The sequence below is a fragment of the Ptychodera flava genome, chromosome 7, assembly GCF_041260155.1.
Source record: "Ptychodera flava strain L36383 chromosome 7, AS_Pfla_20210202, whole genome shotgun sequence".
In the NCBI taxonomy this organism is placed as follows: Eukaryota; Metazoa; Hemichordata; class Enteropneusta; family Ptychoderidae; genus Ptychodera; species Ptychodera flava.
The window spans coordinates 24814221-24837181 of NC_091934.1; the positions used below are offsets into that span (position 1 = coordinate 24814221).

Genomic DNA, 22961 nt, shown 5'->3' on the forward strand with positions numbered 1-22961 from the left:
ATGATTTCGATAGTAGCCACAAGTCTCATTGTAACGATGTTCACACTGACAATGGGCAAAATGCTTGATATACAACAATATATACACATACTGATTCTGTACATTTGTCAACTACACTAATAGACTATAATAAAATACAAAATACAGTGTACACTTGGTGTGCAAAGATCTGCATTACGTATACTCTTGATCTGCATAGATATACGCTACGCATATCATCGTATTGAAATTTACCATAGATAACGATATACATCAAGTATGTAATTAGTATTGAGTTATAAATACGTCAATATACGTAAATATACTGAATGTATATCAAGCATTTTGTCCATTGTGACAGTATCAGATACTATATTTAACGTAAATAAAGAACTCAAAAATCTGAAGTTCAGAAGAATGTTCATCTTCTTCACAGTAACATTATACTGTGTTCCAGCGCGTATCTCCTTGAGAATAATGTATACTCTGTGAACGGATGAGCCTGTGGTTGATGACACACTTGCGCGGACAAACTTTGTTTCATACACATCACGTTTCTTTATATGATCTTTGCGAAATTTGACAAGGCAATAAGGCTGCGTTAATTAACAAATAATGGTGAATGGGGCTTGAGGGATAGCGATTGAAATTTTAGTTTTTTTCAGCTCCTTCTCACCATACGGTCAAAACATTTTTTAGACTCCCGTATATGATCAAAATTGTTCAAGTCACCCCCCCCCCCCACCAATTATCATATAGCCGCATATTTACTAGGGATGCACGTATAGAAAAATAAACATGTATTGCGCAGTTCTGCGGGTAGATGTTTGACATTACCTGTTATCAGCAGTTTGAAAAGCCTTATTCCTAAATTGATCCATTACTTTTTAAATGCAACAGTGGATTTTTTAGATTTATCAGTCTAAGCCGACTTAAGTTTATCCAACTCTGACCAGGTCAATGGCACCTGCTGAAGAGCTCACAAATGACAACCATGAGAGAGTATGGACATTGTGAATTACTGGCTACATTTCGACCGTTATTTTGACCCTTTTTTAAAGCATCATTTGGTTTCGAATCGTGGATGTCTTTGGATGACTTTCGATCTCTTGTCACGTTCTCGGCAACTAAGGGGCGATGTCGGAAGTTCATTGTAGGATAAATTAACCTAAATCCTTAAGTTTTCCCCCAAACCACTCCCAGTCCAATAGAAACATAAGTGATTTATATTGAACAAATTGCCGAGCTCTTTCTGTTTAATTTAGGGATGAAAGAAAAACGACACTTTAAAGACACTTTAATTTCGTGTTTCATCATATGTAAATACAACAATACAAACAACAAACTTGAACTTTATCAACGAATGAACAACAACAACGATAAAGTCCATATTTCGCCTTTCAGAGCTTTCAAAGACTAAAACTCTAATCTGTCCTGGCAGCTGTAACAACTGAACACTACTCCCGGGCGGACTACACGTGGACAAGAAATGTAACAAAATATAAATTGCGAGTGCAACACAGGCCAACGGCCTGCACTGTTCACGATAACGAAAGTAGAGGCGGTCGTGCATGTGTTAAAAATACTGTATCCGCTGCCTTCAACACGAAAGTGGGCATTTCTGCTGTATTTTTTTCAAAAGATTCATTCCCACGCAATTTTTACCTTAAAAAGTTTGTTTGATAGAAAGTTTTCTAGATCAAAACCCCTCTAACCACAAACTAAAAGGCTTAAGTATTTTATCCTTCATTTACCTTTTGATGTCGCCCCTAAAATACTTCATATTTGGATGTGCTGAATACTATCAGTTCAGCGCTAAATTTAACTCAAAATATTGGAATTATCCCGGACTATCTTTAATGAAAACATTGTATGTTTCCAGGGAAAAATAAACATTAGGGAGGCTAATCATCCTATATTTCTTTGCTTATAGGAACAGCTATGGCAACCGCCCGGTCCCTACAATTGCTTCTTGAAGACTGAATCATTATTGTAATCTAAACTAGGGAATGTATCGCCGTCTTTCTGCTGAATGTCACTTTTAACAATGCATGTAAAATTCCAGGTTAAGGGGTTCAGGGGCTTTGGGGTTTCTGTGTTTGTTTTTTTTTGTTTGTTTTTATGCCACGGTTTAAAAATAAATTGAGTTAGTTACATCAACACAATAATTTAGTGCCTCTCAATTCAATCGGACAAAAAGCTAGTTTAAAAGGTATACAGTCATCCGTAATCTAAATATGCCCATTTATGGTCAAAGGGGAGTTCCTTGGTATTTAAAATGCCCATGTGAGGGCGCTGTTTTAAGAAAGCGGCCACCCGCTTAAAATCTGTGATTGGTTAGATTTGCTCTTTCCATGGTAACTGTGGCAAGATTGGGACAGGTGCTGTATACCTTTTACTGCCAGCCTTGCTGCATTTCGTTTCAAACCACTTGCGGGAGAATCCTCGAGAACTCGTTGACCTACAATAGATTTCGTATTTCTCTACGATAAAATATTCCACATTTTCAACGACGACGCGCTATATCATTCTAACTAGCCTGGTCTGTCATATAGAGATTGTTAGAGTTATGTTTATTCAAAGAATATTGATTTCACTATTTCACAATTTAAGTGGGAAAAGGATACCGTGGGCTCGCTCACACTTTTTTAATGTTATGGATAAACTAGAGTATTCGTTAACTCGCAGAAAAGGTCACTGATAATGTCACCGTTGCAACAGATTATGAAACAAAATCATGTTTTTGTCGGTTTATACAAAGTAATTGTATTTGAATGAAATCTTTTCTTCAGATAAACTAAAATAGTCACTTGCTTTGAGTTTTAGACTGATATCGGTAGCGTCCACATAATAAGGTCGGGTTGGACCGGCAAAATGAGGGGTTGGTTCTTAAATTTGAAAACTGCAAAGGGATCATGTATTTTTCAAACAGCAAAAAGGATGGGTCACTTGATTTTCATAAGTATCAATCCCGCCAAAAGAGAATTTCGGTGTACAAAAAATATTCGGAAATAAAAGTGGTTCTCCACATGATTTCTTTCTCTGAAGTCATTTCATTTAGGCCGTGGGCTAGAGGGGGTCTACGTGCACCCCCCACAGGATAACAAACCTGTATTTTTTAGAAGCCTTGGGATCCCTAGAATACGAAATGGAATTTTAACAGAAAAAATATAGGGATGGAATAGCTGTTATGGTCATGTTTTGAAGGGTACCGCAAAATCACCATTTTCCAACCCAAATGCATTTTCGTCAAATCTGTCTTCTTGTAAGTCTTGTGCTGAGCTTATTTTTTAACATAACCTTTTTTCTTTGGTATCATTAGAAAAGGAATTTATTCCTCTTTAAGACGACATATTGTACTATGCAATATCCTCTACAGATTTTTTTGTGAAATATGTCTAAAACTTACCTCATACCCAAAATTTAACATTGCAAATTACAGTAAATCTCAAATTCTACCAACTTTTTAGCTTTGCATAATAAATAATGCAATGCTTTGAATGAAATCTGTTTTATTTAATACAGAGACATGTCAGAAATATGAAATAGACATTTAACAGAAAAAATATTGGGACTCTATAGCTGTAACAGTCATATTTTGAAGGGTACCGCAAAATCACAGTGTTACAGATTTGCATGCATTTTGTTAAACCTGTCTTCCTATAAGTCATCTGCTGAGCTTGTTTTTGAGTAGAACCTCATTTGTTAGGTATCATTAGAAAGATAATTTACTAATGTTTAAAATGACATATTGTAACATGCAATATCTAGTATATTTTTCATGATATATGACCAAAACTTACCCCATACCCCAAAGTTTACATTGAAAATTGCAGTCAAATCTAAATCAAATTCTTCATTTTTTTTTAGTTAGACACAAAAAGCTGGCCGTTTTTGCTATTAAATCTGTTGTATTGGTACAGGGACATGTCAGAAATATGAAATAGACTTTTAACAGAAAAAATATTGGGACTCTATAGCTATAACAGTCATATTTTGAAGGGTACCGCAAAACCACAGTCTTGCAGATTTGCGTGCATTTTTATTAAACTTGTCTTCATATATGTCATCTGCTGAGCTTGTTTTTAAGTAGAACCTCATTTGTTAGGTATCATTAGAAAGATAATTTACTAATGTTTAAAATTACATATTGGAACATGCAATATCTAGTATATTTTTCATTATATATGACCAAAACGTACCCCATACCCAAAAGTTTACATTGAAAATTGCAGTCAGATCTAAAATCAAATTCTACAAATTATTTAGCTAGACACAGAAAATCTGGCTGTTTTTGCGATTAAATCTGTTTTGTTTGGTACAGGGACATGTCAGAAATATGAAATAGACTTTTAACAGAAAAAATATTGGGACTCTACAGCTGTAACAGTCATATTTTGAAGGGTACCGCAAAACCACAGTGTTGCAGATTTGCTTGCATTTTCGTTAAACTTGTCTTCATATATATCATCTGCTGAGCTTGTTTTTGAATACAACCTCATTTGTTAGGTATCATTAGAAAGATAATTTACTAATGTTTAAAATGACATATTGGAACATGCAATATCTTGTATAGCATTCATGATATATGACCAAAACTTAACCCAATACCCCAAAGTTTACATTGAAAATTGCAGTCAAATCTAAAATCAAATTCTTCAAATTTTTTAGCTAGACACAAAAAATCTGGCCGTTTTTGCTATTAAATCTGTTTTATTTGGTACAGGGACATGTCAGAAATATGAAATAGACTTTTAACAGAAAAAATATTGGGACTCTAAAGCTGTAACAGTCATATTTTGAAGGGTACCGCAAAATCACAGTGTTACAGATTTGCATGCATTTTTGTTAAACCTGTCTTCCTATAAGTCATCTGCTGAGCTTGTTTTTGAATACAACCTCATTTGTTAGGTATCATTAGAAAGATAATTTACTAATCTTTAAAATGACATATTGTAACATGCAATATCTAGTATATTTTTCATGATATATGACCAAAACTTACCCCATACCCCAAAGTTTACATTGAAAATTGCAGTCAAATCTAAAATCAAATTCTACAATTTTTTTAGCTAGACACAAAAAGCTGGCCGTTTTTGCTATTAAATCTGTTGTATTTGGTACAGGGACATGTCAGAAATATGAAATAGACTTTTAACAGAAAAAATATTGGGACTCTATAGCTATAACAGTCATATTGTGAAGGGTACCGCAAAACCACAGTCTTGCAGATTTGCGTGCATTTTATTAAACTTGTCTTCATATATGTCATCTGCTGAGCTTGTTTTTAAGTAGAACCTCATTTGTTAGGTATCATTAGAAAGATAATTTACTAATGTTTAAAATTACATATTGGAACATGCAATATCTAGTATATTTTCATGATATATGACCAAAACGTACCCCATACCCAAAAGTTTACATTGAAAATTGCAGTCAGATCTAAAATCAAATTCTTCAAATTATTTAGCTACACACAGAAAGTCTGGCGTTTTTTGCGATTAAACCTGTTTTGTTTGGTACAAGGACATGTCAGAAATATGAACTAGACTTTTAACAGAAAAATATTGGGACTCTACAGCTGTAACAGTCATATTTTGAAGGGTACCGCAAAACCACAGTGTTGCGGATTTGCTTGCATTTTCGTTAAACTTGTCTTCATATATATCATCTGCTGAGCTTGTTTTTGAATACAACCTCATTTGTTAGGTATCATTAGAAAGATAATTCACTAATGTTTAAAATGACATATTGGAACATGCAATATTTTGTATAGCATTCATGATATATGACCAAAACTTAACTCATACCCAAAAGTTTATATTGAAAATTGCAGTCCAATCTAAAATCAAATTCTTCAAATTTTTTAGCTAGACACAAAAATCTGACTGTTTTTGCTATTAAATCTGTTGTATTTGGTACAGGGACATGTCAAAAATATGAAATAGACTTTTAACAGAAAAAATATTGGGACTATAAAGCTGTAACAGTCATATTTTTAAGGGTACCGCAAAATCACAGTGTTACAGATTTGCATGCATTTTTGTTAAACCTGTCTTCCTATAAGTCATCTGCTGAGCTTGTTTTTGAGTAGAACCTCATTTGTTAGGTATCATTAGAAAGATAATTCACTAATGTTTAAAATGACATATTGTAACATGCAATATCTAGTATATTTTTCATGATATATGACCAAAACTTACCCCATACCCCAAAGTTAACATTGAAAATTGCAGTCAAATCTAAAATCAAATTCTTCATTTATTTTAGCTAGACACAAAAAGCTGGCCGTTTTTGCTATTAAATCTGTTGTATTTGGTACAGGGACATGTCAGAAATGTGAAATAGACTTTTAACAGAAAAAATATTGGGACTCTATAGCTATAACAGTCATATTTTGAAGGGTACCGCAAAACCACAGTCTTGCAGATTTGCGTGCATTTTTATTAAACTTGTCTTCATATATGTCATCTGCTGAGCTTGTTTTTAAGTAGAACCTCATTTGTTAGGTATCATTAGAAAGATAATTTACTAATGTTTAAAATTACATATTGGAACATGCAATATCTAGTATATTTTTCATTATATATGACCAAAACGTACCCCATACCCAAAAGTTTACATTGAAAATTGCAGTCAGATCTAAAATCAAATTCTTCAAATTATTTAGCTAGGCACAGAAAGTCTGGCTGTTTTTGCGATTAAATCTGTTTTGTTTGGTACAGGGACATGTCAGAAATGTGAAATAGACTTTTAACAGAAAAAATATTGGGACTCTACAGCTGTAACCTTGAAGGGTACAGCAAAAACCACAGTGTTGCAGATTTGCTTGCATTTTCGTTAAACTTGTCTTCATATATATCATCTGCTGAGCTTGTTTTTGAATACAACCTCATTTGTTAGGTATCATTAGAAAGATAATTTACTAATGTTTAAAATGACATATTGGAACATGCAATATCTTGTATAGCATTCATGATATATGACCAAAACTTAACCCAATACCCCAAAGTTTACATTGAAAATTGCAGTCAAATCTAAAATCAAATTCTTCAAATTTTTTAGCTAGACACAAAAAATCTGGCTGTTTTTGCTATTAAATCTGTTGTATTTGGTACAGGGACATGTCAGAAATATGAAATAGACTTTTAACAGAAAAAATATTGGGAACCTACAGCTGTAACAGTCATATTTTGAAGGGTACCGCAAAACCACAGTGTTGCAGATTTGCGTGCATTTTTGTTAAACTACCTCATTTGTTAGGTATCATTAGAAAGATAATTCACTAATGTTTAAAATGACATATTGTAACATGCAATATCTTGTATAGTATTCATGATATATGACCAAAACTTACCCCATACGCAAAAGTTTACATTGAAAATTGCAGTCAGATCAAAAATCAAATTCTTCAATTTTTTAGCTAGACACAAAAAATCTGGCCGTTTTTGCTATAAAACCTGTTGTATTTGGTACAGGGACATGTCAGAAATATGAAATAGACTTTTAACAGAAAAAATATTGGGACTCTACAGCTGTAACAGTCATATTTTGAAGGGTACCGCAAAACCACAGTCTTGCAGATTTGCGTGCATTTTTGTTAAACTTGTCTTCATATATGTCATCTGCTGAACTTGTTTTTGAATACAACCTCATTTGTTAGGTATCATTAGAAAGATAATTCACTAATGTTTAAAATGACATATTGGAACATGCAATATCTTGTATAGTATTTATGATGTATGACCGAAACGTACCCCATACCCCAAAGTTAACATTGAGAATTGCCGTCATAGCTAAAACCAAATTCAACAAATTATTTAGCTGTACACAAAAAAGCTGGCCGGTTTTGCGATTAAATCTGGTTTTTTTTTTGGTACAGGGACATGTCAGAAACATAAAATAGACTTTTAACAGAAACAATATTGGGATTCTATGGCTGTAACCGGCATATTCTGCGGGATACTGCAAAATCACAGCAGTGCAGACCCCTATGCGTTTTTGTTGATTTTGTCCTATCGTAGGTCATCTGCTGAGCTTATTTTATTACATAACCATGTTTATTTGGTACCGTTGAAAAGTTAATTTAGTAGTTTTTAAAACGACATATTGTTATATGCCATATTATATATAGTTTTCGTTGAATATGACGAAAACTTACCCCTACCACAAAGTTTATATCGAAAATTACTTTCCTAGCTATCGTCAAATTCTACCAATTTTCTAGCAAGACATAACAAATAAGGCAATGCTTCATATGAAATATTGTTATTTGCTACTGGGGTATGTCAGAAATATGAAATTGACTTTTAACAGAAAATATATTGGGACTCTACAGCTGTAACAGTCATATGAAGGGTATCGCAAAATCATAGTATTGCCAACTCGCATGCTTTTTTATTAAATCTGTCTTCTTATAAGTCATCTGCTGAGCTTGATTTTTGACAAAACCTGGCTTGTTAGGTATCAATAAAAAGGTAATTTACTAGTTTTTTAAAATAACATATTGTAATATGCAATATCTTGTTTAGGTTTCATGAAATAGGACCAAAGCTTACCCCATACCCCAAGGTTTATATAGCAAATTACTGCAAATCTGAAACTCTACCATTTTTACAATTTATTAACTTTGTATACAAAAGGCAATGCTTGTATGCAATCTATGAAATCTGTATTTTTGTTAAAAAAGTATGTCACAAATATGAAATAAAGTTTTAACAGGAATATCATGAATTGATAGCCTTTTGGATCATATTTGGAAGGGTACCCAGGTATCAGGGCAAATTTGCCGAAACACATACATTTGACATATATTGGTTTCCCCCTCCAAAAATGATCCAAATGGCTACTAAATTGTATCATCTTCCCGTTAAAAGTTAATTTTATACTAGTGACATACTTTTGTAACAAATAAATCAGATTTCATACAAGAATTGTCTTTTGTATTATGTGTAGCAAACATGGGGCCCGGGGGCACCGACGTCCTTTGTACCTCCTTACTGTTTATTATTTGCCATAAATGTGAAATTTGGCAAAAAGTCAAATTGTTTGGACATAAATGAAAGTTATTTGAACTGGTTGGTTAAATACTGCTCCAGCATAAGTTCAAGTGTAGATTCTAAGTATCAACAACCTTGATATGAAAGTGAATTAAGAATTAGAGATGGGACTCAATAGGATCAACAATATCTAAAACAGGAAACGGTGAACTTATATAATACAGAAGGGGAGAAAATTTAGCCAATGGCTTATCTAAACCCAATTACTTAAACTGGACTGTTGGCATTGATTACACATATTTATTGTCCATCATATAGAAAATAAATTTGGGCCATTGACTAAAAAACATTTGCTTGTTACACTCACCACACTTGTACTTAGTATTTGGAGTGTACACCTATCTTCAATACAAAGTATCATTGATAAAAAGTTTGGCCTCTGTAGGTCAACAGTGCATCTTTAATGTGTGAGACTAAATAAGCTTACCCCTCAAGTATGTATAGGCCAAAGACAATATTTAATTTTGAATTATGTAGTGCAGGGAAGGACAATATACAATATGGTGAAAAGCAAATTAAATATAAAAACTGAATATAAAATTATATGGAAATGTTGTTTTACAGTCATGAGTATCTGGTGTGTGCCGAGAGACAAATATTAAAATTGGACAGTATCATCCTGACCACAGTTTGTCTGACTGGTTGTTTCCTTCTGAGTTTCTGACACGGTGATAGGTATCACGATAGTTATACAACATAGCTTGCATTTTGTTCACAGTAGAACTGAGGTTTACATGTAAGATAACTTTCTCGTAAACTGTAAATTCTGGCTTCTGGCAGCTCAAACATCGCAATACTACATTTTTTGATATGATATGGAGTGACTTCCACACATATGCAATATGCAGTGACAGTCGATATATTCATAGTAAGAGTCTACTACATCAGTGTTGTCCTTAGAAGCCGGGTGCCGGGTAAATAACCCGGCTGTTTTGCATTTTTTCCCGGCTACTTTTAACGTCATTAGATTATTTTTATAGACCTGTAATTTCGGGATTGCACTGCCAGCTGTTAGCCGGCACACGTACGATTAGCAGTTTCGCGACCCCTTTCCCCGCATGGAACTGCACAAACATAAAACAGTTTCTAAATGCCCGTTTGTGGCTTTTTGAGCCCGATCTTTTATTTGTTAAATAGTGTGATTGGCTGATGGACGCGCCTATGGTGTTGTCTTTGTTACGAGCAGTGTAATTGGTTTGAGAAGTATGAAGGTCATCTTAGGCCATGATTTTTAGCGATGGCGTCAAAAAGAAATGTGGCGTCGACCACTGGCACCTTGCCGATGGAATATTTTTTCCCGAATAAAACCGGTTCGAAAGGTATACTTAATTCCAAAAATATATTTAGTTTATGTATGAAAAACTTCAATTTCGCTGAATTTGTGAGAAAAAAGCGCCGAAAAGATGTGATTTTGATCGACGATTCGAAGTTCATGAGACTGGCTGCCAACGTCACGATCACTACGAGTATGATGATCTTCTCAACAAGTCAAGTTATTCTCAGAGCAATACCGACGCATGATTTTTTTAGAAGCAACTGTTTATTTGAATGGGTATTTTTTTCATTGATTAATTTTTACGTACTAGAATCCACGGTCACAGGCATGTGTGTTGCCGACCGTTGCCGACCGGCGCATCATCGTCACGGCTCACGGCTTCACCGTGGCGCTGATCCCCTGTTGGACAATACGTCGTGGATTCCGGCATGGGTTCAATTTCACTGCGCCTCTCCATGTTCTCCGTGTTGGGTTGCCCGATAGTGTATTTCGATGGACCCTCTGAATCGTTTTTTTCACGGACTCATGGAGCAAATTTGAAAGAAAATAGAGTTGTTTCCTTCCGACGCCATGCTGCATATCTGCTTTGATCAAATTTGGGGACAGCGAGACGCGATGATCGTGCGCGGTTTGCATTTAATTTGTTGCAACATTTCTGTCAATCACTCACTTTGTGTCATAAGTTTCAGAAACTATCGCTAGCCTGAATCCAATGCGTAATATTATTACGCATTGATCGACTCTACGCATTTTTCCATTGTTATGAGTTTTCTATATACGCATTTTTTTTTTCGTAAATGCGAACACTGTAACAGTGAATTATCTTACCGATGTTTTTCTTAACAAAAGCGAATTTGTTTTGATTAGAATAGAATGAGTTTGATGGTTTTGGGGAAACTACTATGTGGTAATGAAGAATGGGAAATGAGCAATGAAATGAGCAGAGAGCGGGTGATTTAAGATTAAATGTTGCATCTTCACTGCAAATAAAACCATAAGTGTGGCATAAATAATACAAACAAAACAAAAATCATGTTTGTTTGATTTTTTGTATGTGAGCCACGTCTAAGACACACAACAAAAGTACTGTTTCAGTCTCAGCTAAATGTCACCTCAGATGCCACCAGAGAACACCATTTCCACTCCAAAATTTCATTTTTCGCCTTGCGAGAGGGGGACCCCCCCCTCTCGCGCTCTCCCCCCCTCCTCGTTCGCTACGCTCACTCGCCGCTCGGTCGCTTCGCTCCCTCGCAGTCCACCCGGCTACTTTCTTAATTTACCCGGCTACTTTTAAATATAAGGACAACACTGCTACATTCAAGCATAGTGATGTTGACAACTACATGCATGCCAGTGCACGATTTCAAAGTAGCAAGGATGAAATTCTAATGGTCTTTTAGTGGAAATATAGGTATTAAACGACAGTGAAACAAACAACATTAGTTATCGTGACCTTGCTGAAGTGCAATCTCGGATCATGTATGATCTGATGATCATGCCAAATTTATACCATGTTGGATTATGCTGTGATTCTGAAGTGCGCGTACTTCCTTAGTAAATCGGTCAACATCCCTGCGTACGATGCTGTGTGTTCCGCTACAGCTAATCGCCCCGCTCACCCTACGTACGGGTCTTTTTGCAGGGCTGTGGTGAGCGGGGCGATTTAGCTGTAGCGGAACACACAGCATCGTACGCAGGGCTAGGTCAACATAAGCATGCACACACTCAGACTGTCTTTAGCGATCGGAGTCAACAATGATGTCAAAATCAATGCACAACTGTCGAAATTACCCAAAATAAGCAACAGAAAACTAAAAGTTATCGCTATGTCGAAAGGACAGTACATCAACATAAAACGACGCTAGTTTGTTATGACATGGAGGTAGAAGGACAGAGCGTTCCCTCGCTCTCACCCGGCTATTAGTACGGGCCGCCGGTGGGATTGCCTCGCTGAAGCAATGGTACTGGGGAGTACCGAGTACGGAGGCCATCATTCTTCAGTCTATCGAAGGAGCGTTTCGTGCCAAAAAATACATGACAGCAACAAGAGTACCATCACTGTGAACTTCATGTTTACAAAACATCAAATACACGCTAAAAAACCCAAAAAACGTCAAGATTCGCACCAGACGCGAGAAACAAGATGGCGTCAGTTTGATTTTTTAAAAGTCCTCGCAAACGCTAACTTGTTATATGCGCATGCGCATATTAAGGGGAGACCCATTTGATTTCGGGGGGTATGCAGGAACTTTTTTGGTCAGAGAGACAGCATTTTTTTATTTCTACTGTCAGACCTGCATCAATTTTTTTTTCAAATGGAGTAGTAGTGAATTTTCAAATTTAAGCCACTGTTTCACTTATCACAGGATGGTTTTATGTATTCATTTTACATTCCAACAAATGAAAACAAAATGGAAAGTCTAGTATATATACAACTTTCAATTGTAGAACACTTTTTTGGCAAATCAACTGTGATCAGTACTATACCTGCTTTTCTTTTAAAATAGTCAATTCCTTTTAAGTTCTCAGGGGGGGGGGATGTTATCTTTTGTGGTCAGAGAAACAAGGCTCACACATTGTATTTCTTTATATTTGTTGTTCCTCAATTTTTCATTGTCAACTTGTAATCTTTCTAACATATTTATATTGAGAGAATGATGTATTGGTTTTAACACTAGTTTATTTACTCCTGTCTTGTGTTTTAAATTTTCACAATTTACAGAAGTCACATAGTCCCATCTAGATATTGCCTATACCATTGAGATATTGCAACAGAAATCCTGAAATATGATTTCTTGGGTCGGAAAAGGGAAGGGAAACATCGAGTGCACTGAGGTGTAAAGTAGTGAATGCTTATATCGTAAGCGCTGGGAAAAAAACACATAAGAATTGCTTTTGGTAAAAACATTTGCGCTGCCTATGGCAGCATGCCAGCAAAGAATACATGAGGATGAAGTTTCCAAAATTTTGCTCATTTCAACTGCATTGTGACAATTCCTTTTTTATTTCTGTCTGTTATGAGAATTATTTTTTCTCAAGCCATGACAGGCTTAATTTTTTTCTTTTATTTCGCCTGGTGACATTTTTTTTCCTCAAAATCCTCCATACCCCCCCCCCCCGGAAATCATGTGGTTCTCCCCTAAGTGAGCCCCTGACCTATACGGGCCAGTGGATTGCTTCCTCAGTAGAACTGATATGCCTGCCGGTACCGGTGTTTATCGCCCACGGAGGCCATCATTCTTCAGTCGATCAAAGGCGCCTTTCGTACCAAAAAATACACGACAGCCGCAAAAGTGCATCACTGTCAACTTCATAACTATAGAACATATTGAAATACACAGTGAAACGTTCACGACGTAAAAAATGTACCCACATCGAGAAACAAGATGGCGTCCGATTCGATTCTTCAACTCAGAATTGTCCTCGAATTGTGCGCATGCGCAGACGGTAGCTTTAACGAAAGCGAGGCAAAATCAAGTAAATATAAAATAAAAATGGATAAAAATATTGTTAAAAAATAATACAAGGCATGTATCACCAAATTTTGAACATTTCTGACAGCATTGCAACTATACGAACACCAATGCCAAATATCACAATAATCAAATCAGTGGTTTTGAGGAAAAATTGAAAATAGTGGTTTTCAGAAAAAAGCTAAAAAAGTGACTTTAAAATGATTCAATCAAAAAAAGAAAAAAGACCGTTTGAGATACATGCCCAAGTGACCACCAGACCAAATTTCAGAAAAAGTTACTGAAGCGTTTCTGAGATACCTGCGTCCACAGCATACGGCCCACTGTATGCAACAACAGAGGCCGCGTCATCACATTAGTACTTTGTGCCCACAGGGCACAAAGGACTAAAAATGGTAGAATTTAAAATAAGCCGTAATTTGCGATTTGAACTTTTGGGGTATGGGGTAAAGTTTGACCATATTTCAGGAAAACTATGAAGGACATTGCATATTACAATATGTCATCTTAAAGAAGAATAAATTGCCCTACTAATGATACCTCACAAGCCAGGTTGTGTTACAAAATAAGCTCAGCAGGTGACTTACAAGAACAAGAATTTAACAAAAAAGGTGCCAGTCTGTGGTACCGCGATTTTACATTTCCCTTCAAAACATGGCTGTTACAACTATACAATCCAAATATTTTTTCTGTTAAAAGTCTATTTCACATATCTCGCATGACCAAGTACCAAATACAACAGATTTAATACCAAAACAGAGCTATTTTTATCATGTCTAGCTAAAAATTCGCGGAATTTGATCACGTTAGCTATGACAGAACTCTATATAAACCTTGGGGTATGGGGTAAGTTTCAGTCATATTCCATGAAAACTGTACGAGATATTGCCTGTTACAATTATTCATTGTAAATACTTAGACGTTATTACCCAATATCGCCTGTTCCTGTGTCGTATCAGCATGAGTGTCATTTGTGCTGCGTTATACACATGTCCCGGTACCAAACAAAACAGATTTAATAGCAAAAACGGCCAGCTTTTTGTGTCTAGCTAAAAAATTTGAAGAATTTGATTTTAGATCTGACTGCAATTTTCAATGTAAACTTTGGGGTATGGGTTAAGTTTTGGTCATATATAGTTTTGGTCATATATCATGAAAAATATACTAGATATTGCATGTTACAATATGTCATTTTAAAGATTAGTAAATTATCTTTCTAATGATACCTAACAAATGAGGTTATATTCAAAAACAAGCTCAGCAGATGACATATATGAAGACAAGTTTAACAAAAATGCACGCAAATCTGCAACACTGTGGTTTTGCGGTACCCTTCAAAATATGACTGTTACAGCTGTAGAGTCCCAATATTTTTTCTGTTAAAAGTCTATTTCATATTTCTGACATGTCCCTGTACCAAATAAAACAGATTTAATAGCAAAAACGGCCAAATTTTTGTGTCTAGCTAAAAAATTTGAAGAATTTGATTTTAGATTTGACTGCAATTTTCAATGTAAACTTTGGGGTATGGGGTAAGTTTTGGTCATATATCATGAAAAATATACTAGATATTGCATGTTACAATATGTCATTTTAAACATTAGTAAATTATCTTTCTAATGATACCTAACAAATGAGGTTCTATTCAAAAACAAGCTCAGCAGATGACTTATAGGAAGACAGGTTTAACAAAAATGCATGCAAATCTGTAACACTGTGATTTTGCGGTACCCTTCAAAATATGACTGTTACAGCTTTAGAGTCCCAATATTTTTTCTGTTAAAAGTCTATTTCATATTTCTGACATGTCTCTGTATCAAATAAAACAGATTTCATTCAAAGCATTGCATTTTTTATTATGCAAAGCTAAAAAGTTGGTAGAATTTGAGATTTACTGTAATTTGCAATGTTAAATTTTGGGGTATGGGGTAAGTTTTAGACATATTTCACAAAAAAATCTGTAGAAGATATTGCATAGTACAATATGTCATCTTAAAGAGGAATAAATTCCTTTTCTAATGATACCAAAGAAAAAAGGTTATGTTAAAAAATAAGCTCAGCACAAGACTTACAAGAAGACAGATTTGACGAAAATGCATTTGGGTTGGAAAATGGTGATTTTGCGGTACCCTTCAAAACATGACCATAACAGCTATTCCATCCCTATATTTTTTCTGTTAAAATTCCATTTCGTATTCTAGGGATCCCAAGGCTTCTAAAAAATACAGGTTTGTTATCCTGTGGGGGTGCACGTAGACCTCCCCTAGCCCAAGGACTACTTGTTATCTGAATAAAAGTATGTATTATCTGTCACATGAAAATGTTGCCTTTGCAACTCCGTACAGGTTTGTGTTCCTGTAAATTGAGTTCACCGAGGGCAAATGAACACTAACTATCAGCATTTGGCTGAGGAAAGCAATGATTAAGATGCAAGCTATATGCTAAACTTCAACCTGGCTTACATTGAAAGATTACCCTTGTGCTGTTGTAAAGCACTGCTGTTGATATCTGACCAGGTTTCATGAAAGAGATGAACAAATCTTGATAAATAAACACAAAGAATTTGGTTTTTAAGTAAATAAGCACCACGGAGTTGTGTTGAAAAAACTGTGTTCTAGCTATGAATCATGCTTAAAGTTTATGAAATGGAACATGAACCTCATTAAAAATATTTCTAGACATAGCAGACACATTTCCCTGTGCTACAACACTGTGAGTTACTTCTGCTTTTAGCTCAAAATCGGCCACTGACTTTCTGGTTGATAATATTTTGGTTACGTTTCTCGACATCAATAGACAAACAGTGGAATAACTCAAACGGCGTGAATCTACGCCCTTTGGATTTGGCGAATTCGGTTAAAATGTAGTAGATCACAGATGAAATCGGGAGCGCGAAGTTGCTGCAACAGAACAACAATGTTCTTCATATTGAAACGACGACTTTTGCATCGCATTTCATCTATGCGATGATTTCTCAATCTCTCACTGTCTCGGTTTCAAGCTGAACACGTGCTCTTTGAAGCTGTTTCCTCAAAATACAACACCATTTTTCACGAGTGTGTAGATGGCATTTAATTTGCATAAAATGCATTAAGTTGATTATTATTGGGAGACTACATGCGCGCAAGCGATAATTGTATTTGTCATACTTGATACAATGAGATGCAATACATTATTGTACAACATCACGTCAGGAAATGCGTTCAGTCAAAAACAACCAAAAATAACCATTACTGTAAAGATCATCTAAATGTTTGCAGGCAGCAGCGTTAGAATTCAAGGCAAATTCAATCATGGAGTAAGACCGATCTAATTGGTCCATGCAACAAATGACATTTTACTACGCAGTAGAGATTTTAAAGATTCAATCTCATTGAGAGGCAAATCAACAAAAATGGGCCTTCTTCTAGGAGTTTAATGTATCCACATACACACAGCCTCATCTTACGTCATTTGAAAGCTTTTTATATCTACTTTAAGAAAATTGACGGTGTTGAGCTGCAAAGTAGGGCCGCAATCCAATTTGCAAAATTCACACGGGTACTCAATTTACATAAATTCGATATGAAATTAGAAACAATCTTTGTTGACTACTGTTATATACTTTTCAACTATCGAGTGATATATCAAGTGAAATGTATTTCCATGTAAACAAAATTGATACCCAAAGAGATATTAAACGTGATTTTACTTAAATATTTACATTATTTATTTTGAATTAAATATATTTTCCCCTTTTGAATAACGGTATTTGAAAACGTTTAACAGAAAGATCAATGCAGCCAAAAGCATTATTGTGTGCAGAAAGTACTCATAACATGGAGAACACACAGCTTAAATGAGTTATTAACCGAATATTTCTTTTTTGTTGAATTTACGTTTTAAAACATATAAACACCTCTTCTTGTTTGCAATAAATTACCCGATACCAATGTCTTGTTTTTTTAGGTCAGAGGCTATTTCTCAAAAGCTGTCTTATGTTCAGTGTATAATATACTCATTCAGAGCAATGAAAACCTTTGAATGTTACTCAAGAATATCAACAATGTCTTGTAATGTTTTAACCATATTGCAACAAGAACAAACATTGTAAATATATTAATATTTGTTTTTAACATAGATGGTATATGATTCGAACGTCATCGTGTTTTACGTGAAGGCGTGTTGAGAAAATATCACCAAAATCTATGAAGTACAGACATAAGGAAAGACCCTCCATGAACCACAACATTATAGTTGTGAAAAAAGTAATCACTCTGTAGCCGAAACAATGTGTCAGAGTAAGCTGAAGTCAAAGAAATGGCATGATTCATGCTCTATACCATTCATGGCAATAAAGTATCATTAACTTTGAATAAATTTATATATAATTGCAATTCATCATTCTCTTCTTCACCTAAATTGCCACGAGTAAAAGGATTGCCGCAGTTATCGCTGCCTTGGCAGGAACTAAAGTATGTGCAGGGAAAAGCAATTTGACATCAGTTACAATTGGTTGAAAAGCAACTCCACACATTGTCATATCTTAGTTAATTGCCTTTACTGTATGATATTGTGTATATTGTAAGTGTATATTATGTTTGGCTGTTTTATGTAAAGTGTTGATTTGTCTTTACTAGACAAATCCCTAATCTATGTGTCTTGCTCTGAACCCGAACTGGCGTTTAAAGATTAATTTGACACTGTGATCCTTGGATGCTACCTTTCGAGAACAGATTTCGCTCAAAATTCATTTTGAATGGTAAAGCATGTGGAATGGTTGATTTATTGTATGTGTTACCATGTTGTTCCGCTGAAGTTTGTTGTTCAAGTAGGGAAACTAGAATGTCTACAGTTTGGTCTGGTAGTGTTTGCGTATGATCATGTGAGTTTGAGTTCGAGCTGTTGTAGCTGTTGTGAAGTTTGGCATTTCTGAGTGTAACGTTTGTATATCTGTATCTCGTGTATGCGTTAGTGTTTACAGGTAACGATGAGAGGTGGAGGAATTCAGGATGGAATCGAAACTTTAGGGGTAGTAGAGTGGGGACTTGTAAGTTTTGCTCTGCCATATGGGGGAACCTAAATTTTGTTGGTTCCCTTTTACTTTTTGAGTTTGCAAGGTTTCGTAGGCATTTCAATGAAAATTGAATAATATTTCAATGTCATCCTATTGTTCTAAAGTTAGTAGTAATTAAACAAGACCTAACACCCTTAAAAACAAGTGGGCCCGGTAAAGGCATAGGTTTTGTAGGCAAGCTGAATACTAGACACTGAAACATGCTGCAAGGTGTAGAACAAGAACGTAGTTGTATAAACTGAACAATATATTGTCTAAATTATCAAAGTTAGCACAGCTTATATCCTGATACTGCCTACGGTCAGTGTCACTGCAACTGCATACCGACAGTGAAAGAGACACTGAAGCTCTATGAAGTGACTGAAAAGAATTCGGGTCATATGATGATCAAGCTCATGACAGGGAAACATACTTGTACAAAAGATTAAGCCAAAGAGCAACACATTGGAGACCAGGAAACTTGAATGTCATCAGGGATTTTTGAATTCTGACGTATGAAAAAAATAACATCAAAGTAATTTTTGAACACTGGTAATACTGTTTTTGAACGGTAAAGACTTTCTTTTGAAAAAAATGTATGATAAAATGGAATTATCAAATTTTAAGTCAGTATACCCAAATTTTCAGAGATGAAAATGTCTAGGCTATTTGATGACATATTTAAACTTTCGATATTGTCAATTATAAAACCTTTATAAGTAGCATCTACGTCATATTGTTTGGTAGGTCATTGTGTTAAGTTTCACAATTTTGCAAAATGTAGCAAGAAATAAACAATTAGCATAGTCTCTTATGATCGTCATTTTGTGTGCTCTGACCACTAAAGAAAATGAAATTTCTTCCCCACCTACAGTAATTATCGATGTTTCTTTCTCCCCCCCCCCCGCTGAAAAACTGCGCACGAACACCTTTTTGCACGAACAGCTTTGTTAGTGGCACCTGATAGAGATCGGTTTCGGTAATTAACTCCACGCAATTACAGTCATGTTTACCAGCGTGCTGACAACAGGAAGTTTGCTAAAGGGCGATAAATCAGAGAGCCATTGACGTTTCGCTCAAAGTCCATTGTCTGTGTGTCCTATGCCTGTTCTTCTAACGACTTGTTTTGTGTACATTCTAACGAAAATTCGACATATTTTCTCAGCCTTCACTAAATAGATGGTTTGCATCGTCATATTAGCCGAGTATTGGGTTTGAAAGATTCTTGTGAGCTGGTCTTGAACTGATCTCTAAAGGCAACGAAAAGCTACTACCGACAACGATGGCGTTTTCGTCTATAAGGTAAGTGTTTGGGTACTTCTGAAAATACACACAACGTCGACATGAATTGGAAGGTTTGATTTTGTGAAAACACGATGGGAAGGCGAAAGAATCAACTTAGGTTTTCACTGCGCTCTCGTAAATCACTAAGCAAAATGAAAATTAAGAAAATCGGATTTTGATGAACGGTTTTGTTAACTTTGTACGATGATTTTCGGGTAGAATTTTTAGTTCCGGAGAATATTCTGTCATATCTCGTCGTTCAAACACTACCCTGGCCCTGTCGAACGCCGATGATCGACAGCGAAGTTCTTTGGCATGCAGTCAGTTTTCATGTAACAGTGTTGGACTTTGACCAGAGCTAACATGAGCATGCGCGAAAGGTTTTCAAGATCCCCGGGGTCGTATGCTGTGACACTGGCACGCTTTACAGACCAGTTCGAGAGACCCTAAAACATTGACTCGTACTATCAACTTTCTGAATGGGTTGTAGCAGACGATCGAGGGAAACAGGCAACAACAGATACTTAAGATAAATAGTCCCCGCCGCTAGGAAGGAAACAAGATGTTAAATGGCAACTGATACGAAAAAAATGAAATAAAAACAAATGCGGAGAATAGAGCAAAGACAATCGAACAACGGTCCGGACCGTGGTGGAACGAAGTTCCATCAACTTAAAGCACGAGTCTTTGGTATATGTCAAAGTTTACCCTAGTAGCTAAGAAGGTCGGTCATAAATTTGTAACTTTCCCGAGCGGCTGATGTAATTTTTCAGTTGGCTTGCCAATTTTTTGTAAGTTTCGATCATTTTTAATGGCTCAGTAACGTCGCGGCTGCAATCGAGTCGTAAGCCTCAATGTGGACGTCGTAACTGGCGATCCCGGTTGGCGACAAACCTGAAATCTACACCTCAACGGAAGTTCAACTGCAAATGAGTACCGTATATACTCTTCGGGAAGGCGACATAGAAGGCACAAGCATAAGTATTAAACGAACAACTATCGATTTCCTTCATCACACAAAAAGTTCAGTTTAATTCTCGCACGGAATCAAACCTACAGCGTAAGGCTGTAGCGAAGACATAAGCTGTCGAGCTGTAGTCTTAACTCTGCAGTGCAGGGCTGTGGAATCCGGTGTTTTTCGAAAGTTGAGTCAGACTACACTCACAACAGAACTGAGTTTCCGTCAAGTAACAAAATTAGGATCTATCTGCGGGCGAGGTATGTGTCGATGCAAACACGAAAGTCCGTGAGACGAAAACATGTACGATTGAGATTAGGATTGACGAGTTGACATCGCTGGAGACCGATGACATGACGGCAGCGTTGTGGCCACAAACATGCAGTGAGATACTGTGTGTCATCGGACGGAATCTTTCGCGCTCGCCAAAGTCGTAAATTTGTTTGATATTTTCAAAAGCCACGGAATCTCTAAGAATGAGAATTACTGTTTCGATCGTTTCGTTGCATTTACTTCATAAATCTATTTGTAAATATTCTAAATAACTCTGAATACTATGGCTATCCGTCGCTATAGCGATGAAAGTTATGTCCACCGATAGCAGACTTGCCTTGGCACATCAGTACAGCCCGAGACAATGATTGACACGTTCACATGACCGAATCCGTATGTCTGATTGGTGGAGATACCATTCGATGTATCAAAATTTCAACTGGATCGGATTTATCAAACATATGTATTGTTTACATTCGGCAACGGTGGGCAAATGTAAAACTGAACGCGCATAGTTGAACGCATTGGGTGATATACTATAAAAGCACGAAGCTGGCAGATTTTCTCAAAATTGCTGCGCATTCCAGTGAATATAGATATTTATATGAATACGTAAATCTTGCTATTCCAAAGCGCTTTTTTGTTTCGGTAAGAGTATACTATTATGTGTCAAACCAGGGTGGTCAAACAATTCTGTTTATTCCTCACCAAGACAACTTTTGTTTAGCTAGAACGTACTAAGACACTCTAATCTTACTTCGTTCCAAATAGTCATAAAGGAAAAACAGCCGCCCATATCGTCATAAATTCACTGCTGGTTACTTTTGTCTATTCGGAAAACTACACCATATCTGGTCTAAACGGATGGCTGCCGATTCCGGAAAACACCAACGGACACCAACAAGACATAGTGTGGAATATTGAAGTCCCCATGGGATTACGGGTTGCCTTGGCCTTTGTGGAATTCGACCTCGAAGAGTCTGTCTATTCTTACCGTAATTGTGACTCATCAGTTAAAGTAAGGAGAACGGAATCGCCCATCAGTTAGTGACATCTTAGTCATCGGTTGGAAATTGCTACAATATAATGTGCGTTGACATAATCTTCGCTGTATACAGTGAAGTTTTCAATGACATTTGATATTCATCGCATACATGAATCGAATACGAGCAACTGTACATACCCATGTAAAATTCCATCCACAACAATATATTTCTAGGATGGATTCGATGCCTTTCTCTTAGAGTATAGAGCATTGGACCTTTTAAACATGACAAAATGTGGCATGAATACAAATTTCGCAATCTGTTTTATCCTAGATATACGAAGATGACATAGAACTCGGCACTTTCTATGGAAAACGTGAATCATATTATGGCCAAAAGGACGTAGTTAGGTCTCCGAGCAACATCTTGAAAGTACATTTCACATCAGACTGTCATAGACAGTATATTGGCTTCAAGGCTTACTACTATGCAGAAGGTAACGAACCTCAAAATTACTCAACTGATTGAAGATGACGAAAGAAATATAAAGTAAGACCGAGTCCCGATGAATTCTCATTGCCAACTTGCAGCAGGAAAGAACTGTATGAGAAAGAACTGTATGAGCTCAAGGATTAATT

At 36.0% G+C, this 22961-nt stretch overlaps 1 protein-coding gene across 1 annotated transcript in view; it reads left to right on the forward strand.

Moving 5' to 3' along the window:
* The first annotated feature begins 19942 nt into the window (after window positions 1–19942).
* LOC139136395 (mannan-binding lectin serine protease 2-like) overlaps window positions 19943–22961 on the forward strand; it is a 39469-nt gene continuing 36450 nt past the window's right edge. The window contains exons 1-3 of the mRNA XM_070704118.1: window positions 19943–20124; window positions 22109–22355; window positions 22657–22819. Coding sequence (XP_070560219.1) covers window positions 20105–20124; window positions 22109–22355; window positions 22657–22819 — 430 coding nt within the window. The 5' untranslated portion in view covers window positions 19943–20104. The remainder of the gene's footprint in view (window positions 20125–22108; window positions 22356–22656; window positions 22820–22961) is intronic.